General features: G+C 46.0%; 1 protein-coding gene across 3 annotated transcripts in view; it reads left to right on the forward strand.

The window, feature by feature from the left end:
- Positions 1-12,727, forward strand: part of SMYD4 (SET and MYND domain containing 4) — a 52,614-nt gene that overhangs the window by 37,257 nt on the left and 2,630 nt on the right. For all 3 annotated transcript variants that reach the window (XM_030800488.1, XM_030800487.1, XM_030800489.1), the window contains exons 6-8: positions 8,834-9,016; positions 9,472-9,635; positions 11,963-12,098. In XM_030800488.1, coding sequence (XP_030656348.1) covers positions 8,834-9,016; positions 9,472-9,635; positions 11,963-12,098 — 483 coding nt within the window. The remainder of the gene's footprint in view (positions 1-8,833; positions 9,017-9,471; positions 9,636-11,962; positions 12,099-12,727) is intronic.

The following is a 12,727-nucleotide window of genomic DNA, read 5'->3' on the forward strand; positions in this document are numbered from 1 at the left end:
CCAGGCACTGTGGCTCACACCTGTAATCCCAATAGTTTAGGAATTGAGGAAGGAGGATCGCTTGAAGCTACAAGTTTCAGATCAGTCTGGACAACAGAGTGAGACCCCCATCTCTACAAAACGTAAAATAAAAAGGCCCGTCATGGTGGTATGCACCTGTAGTCCCAGCTCCTCAGGAGGTTGGCTCGGGAGGATGGCTTGAGCCCGAGTTCAAGGCCGCAGTGAACTATGACCATGCCACTGGACCCCAGCCTGGGTGTCAGAGCAAGATCCCCTCTTGGGATTAAATTAAAAAAAAAAAAAAAAAAAAATGAGCCAGGCACGGGGGCTCACTCCTGTAATCCTACCACTTTGGAAGACCGAGGTGGGAGAATTGCATGAGTCCAGGAGTTTGAGAGCAGCCTGGGCAACCTAATGAGACCCTGTTTGTTAATAATAATAATAATAATAATAATAATAATAATTTTTTAAAAAAGAAAAAAAATGGCCTAAATTGTCCCAGAAGGAGGAAAACACTTCAAAAAACCAGTAAATATAGAAGGGTCAAGTTATCAAAATATTTGCATAAAAATAAGCCAGATCCATTTGTTTCCATGTGAATTCTTTAAAAATTTAAGGAACATATTTAACCATAATTCAAAAAGACAAAAGAAAAGAAACATCTCTCAAGAACAGATGAAAGCCAAGCACAGTGACTCCCGCCTACAGTCCCGGCACTTTGGGAGGCTGAGGTGGGAGAATCGCTTGAGCCCCGGAGCTGGAGACCAGTCTGGGCAACACAGCAAAAGCCTATCTCTACAAAAATTTTAAAAATTAGCTGGGCATGGTGGCACACGCCTGTAATCCCAACACTTTGGGAGGCTGAGGCGGGTGGATCACCTGAGGTCAGGAGTTTGACACCAGCCTGGCCAACATGGTGAAACCCGTCTCTACTAAAAATACAAAAATTAGCCATGCGTGATGGCAGGTGCCTGTAATCCCAGCTACACGGGAGGCTAAGGCATGAGAATTGCTTGAACCTGGAAGGTGGAGGTTGCAGTGAGCTGAGATCGTGCCACTGCACCCCAGCCAGGGCAACAGAGCAAGTCTCTCGATAGATAGATAGATAGATAGATAGATAGATAGATAGATAGATAGATAGATAGATAGAGATACATAGGTAGATACATAGATAGATACATAGATACATAGATAGATAAAGATAGAAAGAAGGCTGAGGCAGGAGGAACACTTGAGCCCTGGAGTTCGAGACCAGCCTGGGCAACATAGCAAGACCCCACCACTGGCCAACAGCAACAAACAAAGAACAGCTCGTTTCTATGCTGTGTAAACTGCTCCAGCGTGTGGGGAAACCTAGAACTCTCTCCCAGTCGTTTCAGAAAAGCCGGTGATAAAAGCTAGAGACCAGTCTCACTTGTGAATGTAAATGTAGAGACCCTGGATAAACCCCTGCAGTGTCACATCTAGCAGTTTATTGAAGGAATAATAATACATAACCAAGAAGAGTTTCTCCCAGAAAGGCAAAGGTATTTTAATTTGGAGGGATATGAAAGACGGCTTCGATAACCACACAGACATGCCATGTTCTTAATGGAAAGACTGAAAACTTTGAGTTTCCTGCATTAACCTAATCAGTTTCATACCATTTCAAACAGAATCACAGTTGAGTTTTTCTTGGAACTTGACAACGTTCTAAAGTTCATCTTGAATAAATGGGTGAGAATAGCCTTTTTTTTTTTTTTTAAAGAGAACTGAAAGGTCTTGGTACTGTCAGATTTCATACGAGCATTAAAGCTACAAAATGAAAAACAACTGGAAACTGGTGACAGCCCCCAAAAAGGATTACAGTCTTTTTCAAATCATTAACAACTTAAATATTTCAGAATTAAACCATCAATTATCTAGTTAAAGGTAAGTGGACATTTATGTAGTCTTAGGGTGGGAGAGGCTTTTTAAAATACTATAGAATATCAAATGTAGGTAATTAAGAGATAACTAAATTTAACTACCTAGGTACCAAATACCAAGAACACCATAATTGGTTAGGAAGATAAAGGATGGCCGGGCGCGGTGGCTCACGCCTGTAATCCCAGCACTTTGGGAGGCTGAGGCGGGCAGATCACGAAGTCAGGAGATTGTGTCCATCCTGGCTAACATGGTGAAACCCCGTCTCTACTAAAAATAAAAAGCTGGGTGTGGTGGCGGACACCTGTTGTCCCAGCTATTTGGGAAGCTGAGGCAGGAGACTGGCGTGAAGCCGGGAGGCGGAGGTTGCAGTGAGCCAAGATTGCACCACTGCACTCCAGCCTGGGCGACAGAGCAAGACTCTGTCTCAAAAAAAAAAAAAAAAAAAAAAAAATACAAAAATTAGCCAGGCATGGTGGCGGACGCCTGTAGTCCCAGCTACTCGGGAGGCCAAGGCAGGAGAATCGCTTGAATCTGGGAGGTGGAGGTTGCAGTGAGCCGAGATCGCACCACTGCACCCCAGCCTGGGCAACAAGAGTGAAACTTCCTCTCAAAAAAAAAAAAAAACACTGCACTGAGAGGCAGAAGACCTAATCTCCTGAACCTCCATGTATCTCAGTGTCGTCATGGACATGATGAGACTGGATAAGCCTCAGAGCCTCTGGGGAAGGCTGTTCGCAGACATGACTACAATTTCTCCCATCCCTGTAAGTTGCCTCTTTGCAGCTTGACATTGCTGCTTCTCTCGTCAAGAAGTGGAGATTTTTTTCCCCTTCCCTTGAATCTGGGCTAGCTCTGTAACTTGCTTTGACCAATAGACAGAAGTGACTTTATGTAACTTTTGAGTCTAAGCCTTAATTGCCTCTACTGTTACCGTCTTGGAATGATAGTGTAGCCCTGTGAACAAGGCTGGGCTGGCTTCCTTGAGGATAAAAGACCAGGTGCCACAGGAATGCAGTCATGTGAGTCAGCCCCAGGCAAAACCAGCAGAAAAAAAAAATATATTCAACTGGGCTGAGCCAAAACTGCTGGGGTACAGAATTGTGAACAAATGAAATTGTCATTGTTTTAACAATCCCCCCTTAAAAATCCTCATGAACAAAAATTAAGATGTAAATGGACAAGATGAGGGAATATCTCTAGCAACTATACAGCTCTTAAAATCAACTTTTAAAAATATGCATAGCAGCCAGGCACAGTGGCTCACACCTGTAATCCCAGCACTTTGGGAGGCTGAGGCAGGAGGATTACTTGAGCCCAGGAGTTAGAGACCACCTGGGGCAACATGGCTAAACTCTGTGTCTACAAAAATATAAAAATTAGCTGAGCGTGGTGGTGCGCGCTTGTGGTCGTAGCTACCCGGGAGTCTGAGGTGGGACACAACAGCTTGGGCACAGGAGGTCGAGGCCGCCGCGAGCTGAGATCACCCCATTGCAACAGAGTGAGACCCTGTCTAAAAAATAACTAGATAAAAGTAAAAACATGCATAATGATGAAAATCTAAAGCCGGGTTGTGATAATGTTTGCCCAGTCATGTAAATTTCCCCCCAAAAAAGCACTGAATTGTACACTTAAGTGAATTTTATGGTAGATGGATTCTATCTCAGTACAGCTGTTGAAAGCACACATGAGCAAGCACTGTATCGAAGTAGATAGTGATAAATAAAAACGGTCACTCTCCAACATCTCTCTAGTAATTAAAACCAGATACCCTTGTTGGCCTGTCACAGCAGCAGAGTTGTTTTATGGGTTTTGTTTTTGTTTTTTGAGACAGGGTCTCTCTTGCCCAGGCTGGAGTGCAGTGGTGTGATCTCAGCTCACCGAAGCCTTGACCTCCAGGGTTCAAGTGATCCTCCCTCCTCAGGCACCCAACTAGCTGAGCTCAGGTGTGCACCACCACACCGGGCTAACTTTTGTATTTTTTGTAGAGACAGGGTTTTGCCACATTGCCCAGGCTGGTCTCAAACTCCTGAGCTCAGGTGATCCTCCTGCCTCGGCCTCCTGAAGTGCTGGGATTACAGGGGTGAGCCACCGCACCCAACCTGTATTTTTAATTCTAAAATGCATTTTAGGCCGGGCATGGTGGCTCAAGCCTGTAATCCTAGCACTTTAGGAGGCCGAGGTGGGTGGATCATGAGGTCAGGAGATCGAGACCATCCTGGCTAACATGGTGAAACCCCGTCCCTACTAAAAGTACAAAAATTAGCCGGGTGTGGTGGCGGGTGCCTGTAGTCCCAGCTACTCTGGAGGTTGAGGCAGGAGAATGGTGTGAACCCGGGAGGCGGAGCTTGCAGTGAGCCGAGATCGCGCCCCTGCACTCACTCCAGCCTGGGCGACAGAGTGAGACCCCGTCTCAAAAAAAAAAAAAAAATGCATTTTAGGTTAGGATTTAAAGACAACATGTTATATCTGCCTGATGGTATTGCAAGCAACTGTCATTTTCTCTGTAACGTTCAATTTTTAAATTTGTTTCTGACTACCACATATTCCTTTTGTAATTTCGATTAGTGGTTTTTTGTTTGTTTTTGAGACAGGATCTCACTCTGTCACTTAGGCTGGAGTGCAGTGGGGCAATCATAGCTCACTGTAACCTCTAACTCCTGGGCTGAAGCGATCCTCCCACCTCTGCCTCCCAAAGTGCTGGGATTACAGGCGTGAGCCACTGCGCCCGGCCTCAATTAGTTTTTTTAATAATAAACATAATTCAAATGATAAGAGTACTTTTCTATGAACATTTTTAAGGCACTTAATACAGCTTGCAAAATTACCCTCCAGTAAAGTTCCACTGACGTGCCCAAAGCAAGGTTCACTTTCATTTTTAAATTTCATCTCATTTTGTTTTAGTCTGCTCATATTTCTAATCCTGTTATATCCCTTTTTATTATTTCTTTGGGGTTCCAACGCCTCCCAATTTAGTGTTCTCAGTGAATTTCATTAGCAGCTGTTTCATTAGTAGCTCAGGCAAAGGATTAAAGTGTTAACTGGATAGACTTTGACAAAAACCTATAAAAATGTATGTTATTATCTTTGCATAAATCCTATTTAATCAAAGTTCCCCAGAAACCTCTCACTAGGGCTTATCTCAAGGGACAGAACTGGTCACTGATGATTTTCTAGAGCGTGACACGTGTGGCTCCGTCTCAGTGGGAATGGCACATTTATGATCTATCCGGATTCCTGTCATAACAAGGTTTTATTGGGGTTTTGTGTCATGTCACTTCCCATCAATTCACTGCCCATTGCTTTCACTCTTCAGCAATGAAGGAATCTTTTTTTTTTTTTTTTTTTTTTTTGAGACGGAGTCTCGCTCTGTCGCCCAGGCTGGAGTGCAGTGGCGCGATCTCGGCTCACTGCAAGCTCCACCTCCCGGGTTCACTCCATTCTCCTGCCTCAGCCTCCCGAGTAGGTGGGACTACAGGTGCCCACCACCACACTCGGCTAATTTTTTTGTGTTTTTAGTAGAGACGGGGTTTTACCATGTTAGCCAGGATGGTCTCCGTCTCCTGACCTCGTGATCCACTCGCCTGGGCCTCCCAAAGTACTGGGATTACAGGCATGAGCCACCGCGCCTGGCATGAGTCTTTTTTCTTTACTTGAATCCCAGTTTAAATGCACTAGGGATGGCCATGGCTTGGCCAGCACTTTGGGAGGCCAAGGTGGGTGGATCACAAGGTCAGGAGTTCGAGACCAGCCTGACTAACATGCTGAAACCTGTCTCTACTAAAAATACAAAAATTAGCTGAGTGTGGTGGTGGGCGCCTGTAATCCCAGCTACTCAGGAGGCTGAGGCAGGAGAATCGCTTGAACCCAGGAGGCGGAGGTTGCAGTGAGATGAGATCACGCCACTGCACTCCAGCCTAGGCGACAGAGCGAGACTACGTCTCAAAAATAAATAAATAAAAAGAAATGCACTAGGGATATTAGCAAGGTACCCTTTTGGTATAGAGTCACTCCCTCTTTATTTTAATACAAAATGTCACAGATTAAATTTGGTTGATGAAGTACATACATATTCTCACTTTCTATTATCTCTACTAATAGATGATTAATGCAAAATACTGAGTGAGTTTTAAAAATCAATACTTAATTTTTTAGAAATAATTAGAGAGCTATTCAACTCTGACATAAATACCCACACAGTTCCTGGACCTACTTCTGTCAGAGGGTAATCTATAAATAATTCACAAAGCTGACATTACTCACTGTAGTGTGATCATTCTTTTCTGGAAAATTTCAGCAACGGTTCTAATATAGATTGCCAGTTGTCAGTAGTTGGCAATGCAAGTCCAGTTTTAATTATGCAGAGGCTGATTATTCAGACTACAAATTGTTCATGCCCTGGACGGCTCCTTCCTGCCACCTGCCTTTTAGCATTTTCACTGCTCATTAGCACGTATACCAGAAGGTGGGCATGGGACAAGGGGGAGGAGGAGAAACAAAAATCAGCAAAGCACTTAGGAGAAGCTCTGATGAAAGATTTTAATACAATTTGTAGAATTACTAACTAGAATTGAGTCATTTGGATTCCCTGTGAAATGTATTTACTTGTTCTATTCTTGTTCTCCTTAGCAACAGATAGTAAAATTGACAACAAAATTGACAGCATTATTCCTATATTCAGTGTTTCAGTGTTTTCCTTTATGAAACTTTTTTTTTTTTTTGAGACAGAGTCTGGCTCTGTCACCCAGGCTGGAGTGCAGTGGTGCGATCTCAGCTCACTGCAACCTTTGCCTCCCAGTTTCAAGCGATTCTCCTGCTTCAGTCTCCCGAGTAGCAGGGATTACTGGTGCACGCCACCACACTCAGCTAAGTTTTTATATTTTTAGTAGAGACGAGGGTTCACCATGTTGGCCAAGCTGGTCTTGAACTCCTAACCTCAAGTGATCCACCCGCCTCGGCCTCCCAAAGTGCTGGGATTGCAGGCATGAGCCTCTGCGCCTGGCCTATAAAACATTTTCACGTGATGGTTCATAATATTTTCTTTATCCATTACGTTTGTACCTAGACTATTTCTTCGGTGAATTTGTTTTTTTGTTTTGCGAGACAGAGTTTTGCTCTGTCACCCAGGCTGGAGTGCAGCAGTGTGATCTTGGCTCACTGCAACCTCCTCCTCCTGGATTCAAGCAATTTCCGTACCTCAGCCTCCCGAGTAGCTGGGACTACAGGCGCATGCCACCATGCCCAGCTAATTTTTGTGTTTTTAGTAGAGACAGGGTTTTGCCATTTTGGCCAGGCTACTCTTTAACTTCTGACCTCAGGTGATCCGCCCACCTCAGCCTCCCAAAGTGCTGGGATTACAGGCATGAGCCACCATGCCCAGCCTGGTGAGTGGTTTTTTTGAGATTCCTGGCATATATTCGGTGATATCACAATTATTTGATGGTTTTTTCCAGTTTTCCAGAAAACTGAATGTTTCCTTTTAAATACTGGTATCTTTTATCTTCCAACCTGTTTTGTTGGAAACACAGTTTGCCTCATGCTTAAACTGAGGCTACTGAACATCATTTAAGCGTTTTGTGTACGCCCAAGGTTATCTTTACTGTACATACTCCTAGGACAGAGGGCTTTGACAAAAACCAGCACAGGTAGAGCCTCTGGCTAAGTGAAATGTTACAGGTGGACTTTTAAAATGCTAATTATCCACCATGTTTTCTTTTCCGAAATGAACAAATTTTTATTTTTATTTATTTATTTATTTATTTATTTATTTATTTATTTATTTTGGAGACAGGCTCTCACTCTGTCACCAGGCTGGAGTGCAGTGGCACGATCTCTGCTCACTGCAACCTCCGCCTCACAGGTTTAAGCAATTCTCCTGCCTCAGCCTCCCAAGTAGCTGGGCCTACAGGCACGTACCACCACACCCGGCTAATTTTTTGTGTTTTTAGTAGAGACGGGGTTTCACCGTGTCAGGATGGTCTCGATCTCCTGACCTTGTGATCCACCTGCCTCGGCCTCCCAAAGTGCTGGGATTACAGGCGTGAGCCATCGTGCCCAGCCAAAATGAACAAAATTTTAAACTATGGGCCTGAAAAGACCAAAAAAGAAAAAAAATAAAGAAATGTTACAATTATAGTAAAACTTTTTTTAAATTTTTATTTATTTTTCTTCAGACAGGGCCTGCTCTGTCACCCAGGCTGGAGTGCAGTGGTGCAATCCTGGCTCACTGCAGCCTCGCACTCCGGGGCTTAACTGATCCTCCCACCTCAGACTCCTGAGTAGCTGGGACTACAGGTGTGCACCACCACAGCTGGCTAATTTTTTTAATTTTTTTTTTTTTTTAGAGACCAGATCTGGCTGTGTTGTCCAGGCTGGCCTTGAACTCCTGGGCTGGAGCAATTCTTCTGCGTGAGCCTCGGGATTTCAGGCAGGAGCCCCGGTGCCTGGCCTGCTTAAATATATAAAGTTCGGGGTAGTAACTAGGTCGCTTATTCTGTCAACCAACCAAAGACCAGATAAACAAAAGCCCTTGGGCTCTAAAAGTCTTTGGGAAGTCACCTCAACAGGGGCTCTGGTTTCTGTGTTCTCCCTCCTGAACATTATGAAACTATCTAGAACGCTCCCTACTCATCATCCCTTTTTTATTACTTTTTTGTAAGTTCTCATCTTTGGCGATTTCGTGGTGTAGAGACACAGTCGTTAGGTTCCAGGACTCCAGTGGACTCTGTGTGCGTTCATCCACTTTGCTTCCTGGGGACCAGAGCTTGCCGTGAGTCATGTTCCATATGATTTATATTGGATCTGGCTGTGGAGCCATGACTCACACGGGCTGCAGGCCTAGCTGCCCAGCTCATCTTCTGAGGAATAGAGGGCGAGGCCGGGGCTCATGTCCTGACACCTTTTTCCTGCTTTCCTCTTGCCCTTTCAGGATCTAAAGGGAGCATCGTTACCGACAGCAGGCAGGTGCGCCTTGCCACAGGCATCTTCCCTGTTATCAGCCTCCTGAACCACTCCTGTAGCCCCAACACCAGCGTGTCCTTCATTAGCACTGTCGCCACCATCCGGGCGTCACAGCGGATTAGAAAGGGGCAAGAGATTCTCCACTGCTATGGTGAGCCATCCCTCCACACTGCCGTCCTGCCCTTCTCCGACAGAAAAGGACGGGGGGACACGACCAGCAAGCCACCAGGCATGTGACTTCCCCTGTCTACTGTCTGCTTCCTGAAAGAGGCAGTGAACACTTAGGCCAAAAACAAGGAAGGGAGGGAGGAAGGAAGGAAGGGCCTTCGTACTAGGACCCTATTGCGGCTAAACTATGTCTCTCTCTGTTTAATCACTATAAACTTCCTATTCTGAAAATGGGCTAGGAACAACTTCTTGGCTTCTCTTTCTTCCTGTCTCAGCAACTTGGAAGCTTATTTTAGTATCCAGTTCCACAAATATTTGAGTAAAGGTTAGCTGTCATGTGATAAGTAATTGTCCAGACCCTCTGCTAAGCTGAAGGTTTTTAAGTAGTGTTTGACTCTCTCTTGCTTTCAATATTGGCTGAGGGTGATCTCCCTCCAGGGCCTCACAAGAGCCGGATGGGGGTTGCCGAAAGGCAGCAGAAGCTGAGGTCTCAGTATTTCTTTGACTGCACCTGTCCAGCTTGTCAAACTGAGGCACACAGGATGGCTGCAGGGCCCAGGTGGGAAGCATTCTGTTGCAACGGTTGCGGAGCACCCATGCAGGTAATTCTGTCTTCTCTCTCCTCTACTTTTCCTGGAGGTCAGTTTTCCAGCCCAAGGGTGATCAGTGTTTAGGGGAAGCCATCAGGGACTTGTAAGTGCTGAGACCAGTAATACCACCTCCATTTTAGCCAGTCATCCCCATACACTGGTTACCCCTCCAGAGAAACCAAGGGAAAGGTTCAATTTAGTAATGTTTCCCTTATAAAGGACAGAAGATCCCATCTGAACTGGTTTGGGATTTGGGGGAGACTGGGAATTTATTTGCTCAAGTCAGTCATTGAAAAGTCCCAGGATAGGCTGGGCACAGTGACACATGCCTATTATCCCAGCACTTTGGAAGGCTGAGGTGGGCGGATCACTTGGAGGCCAGGAGTTCAAGACCATCCTGGGCAACATAGCAAGACCCTGTCTCTACCAAAAACAATGTTACGAAAAAAATTCCAGGATAAGGCTACTTAAGATACAGCTTGATCCAGGGGCTTTCTGTCCACCCCTCTCAGCTTCATTTTCTCTGTGTTAGTCCCCCTCAGACAGACTTCCGTCTTACGGTACAGGATGGCTGCCAGCAGCCCAGCCTGCAGATCTCCTGCCAAGGAGGATAAGAGCACATGCCACTCTAACAGCAGCCTGGGCAGAGATGTTACTGTGTTTCATTGACCTGAGAACTGTGGCTGGAGGAAAATTGGACATAGTTTTCCTACAGCCATTTGGGCCAGAGGAAGGAGCCATATGTGAGCCACATGCCACACCCTCAGCTGTAGGGCACGGGCCATGGGACTGAGGATGAGAGGGAACCTCATGAGAAACTGGTTTGGGTTGCTGGTGCCAAATGAGAAAATAGTTATTGGCCTTTGAAACACAGCAGATGTCCACCTCGGAGGTTTCCCCTCTGCCAGAGGTGCCGTATTCTGAGGGGAGTCATGAGTGAAATGCAGAGCTGGTTGTGTTAGAAAGCTAAACTTGCAGACCCAAGGTCAAATGTAGGACGATCACACCTAGCACCTTTTTCTATTGGTTTTCTTTTTTTTTTTTGAGATGGGGTCTCACCCTGTCACCCAGGCTGGAGTGAGTGCAGTGGCACAATCTCCACTTACCACAGCCTCAACCTCCCAAACTCAAGCAATTCTCCTGCCTCAGCCTCCCCAGTAGCTGGGATTACAGGCATGCACCACCATGCCCAGCTAATTTTTGTATTTTTAGTAGAGACGGGTTGGCCATGTTCTCCGTGTTAGCCAGGCTGGTCTCGATCTCCTGGCCTCAAGTGACCCACCCGCCTCAGCCTCCCAAAGCGCTGGGATTACAGGCGTGAGCCACCGCACCGGCCTTTCTGTTGGTTTTCTTTTTTTTTTTTTTTTTTTTTTTTTTTTCGAGATGGAGTCTCGCTCTGTCGCCCAGGCTGGAGTACAGTGGCGCAATCTTGGCTCACTGCAAGCTCTGCCTCCCGGGTTCACACCATTCTCCTGCCTCAGCCTCCCGAGTAGCTGGGACTACAGGCTCCCACCACCACACCTGGCTAATTTTTTGTATTTTTTAGTAGAGATGGGGTTTCACTGTGTTATCCAGGATGGTCTCGATCTCCTGACCTCATGATCCACCCACCTCGGCCTCCCAAAGTGCAGGGATTACAGGCGTGAGCAAAAGCACTCGGCCTTCTATTGTTTTCTTTAGGACTTTTTCATAACTACTAGAAATGTTTGTCATCAAGGCCAGGCGCGGTGGCTCATGCCTGTAATCCCAGCACTTTGGGAGGCCGAGGCGGGTAGATCACAAGGTCAGGAGATTGAGACCATCCTGGCTAACATGGTGAAACCCCATCTCTACTAAAAAAAAAAAATACAAAAATTTAGCTGGGTGTGGTGGTGGGCACCTGTAGTCCCAACTACTCGGGAGGCTGAGGCAGGAGAATGGCGTGAACCCGTGAGGCGGAGCTTGCAGTGAGCCGAGATGGCGCCACTGCACTCCAGCCTGGGCGACAGAGCGAGGCTCTGTCTCAAAAAAAAAAAAAAAAAAAAAAAAAAAAAAGTTTGTCATTAAAGTCCTAGCCCCAAAAAGCGACGAGAGGGGCTATAGAAATGGAAAGAAATTGTGCACTATACCAGTTCTGTTCCAAAAATGAAATCTCAGGTGGGATCAGCTACAGCCTTCATTAGAATATTAGAATTGCCACCATCAAACCAAATTCACTCAGGCTTTCATCACGATGTATTGTTACAGGAGTCTCTTTCCCCCATGAGGTAAGAAACTATGGAATAATCCTGTAATGTAAGCACAGGCGGTGTTGATAACCGACCTTGGCATTGGAGTAAAGAGAAAACTGACTTCCACAGGGAGATGACGTGCTGCGCTGTGGCAGCAGATCTTGTGCAGAATCCGCCGTCAGCAGGGACCACCTGGTCTCTCGGTTACAGGACCTTCAGCAGCAGGTCAGAGTGGCCCAGAAGCTTCTCAGAGATGGTGAACTAGGTGAGACTGGTTCCCTGCTTTGGTCCTCCAGCCCCTTCCCTTTTATTCATTCTGATACCGTTTTGGACTCAAGGATATTGAGTACTGATGGGAGAATTGGATGTAATTATCCCCATGCCAGCCACAAGATGGCTATATAGGCCAGTGAGTCCAAACCCTGACCAGCTGTGTTGCTGTGGGGCCCTGGAAAAGGGGCCAGGTGATCTCGGCTGTTGTTTTCTTCTGCATCCAATTGCTAAGTTGAAGTACCCCTGCCAACTAACGGGTCATTGCTGACATCCGTGAGCTGTGTGCAGTTCCAGAAGTTGAGTGTCATTTATTTTAATTCCAGGGCCTAGTGATGTAACTTCCTAGAAGGGCGGTTCTTCCCTGGTCAGAGCTAGTCTCTGCTAGAGAGCAGTGGGGCGTGAGTCCAGCTGATAGGAGTGTCTTTTGTCAGAGAGTGGCGGAGCTCCCCATTGCCCTTGAAAACCCTCCTTAGAGCTTGACGTCATGGGATTTTTATTTACCCTGCTTTATGAAAGTTGACCTTTAGCTTAGATTTCAGGGTCAAGAGAAATCATGGCCGTACATGGAAGGCAGAGTTGGTCGAGTTGGAAAGTTGATGCTGAAAACTCAGGGTAAATGTG

The sequence above is a fragment of the Nomascus leucogenys genome, chromosome 19 (assembly GCF_006542625.1).
Source record: "Nomascus leucogenys isolate Asia chromosome 19, Asia_NLE_v1, whole genome shotgun sequence".
NCBI lineage: Eukaryota > Metazoa > Chordata > Mammalia > Primates > Hylobatidae > Nomascus > Nomascus leucogenys.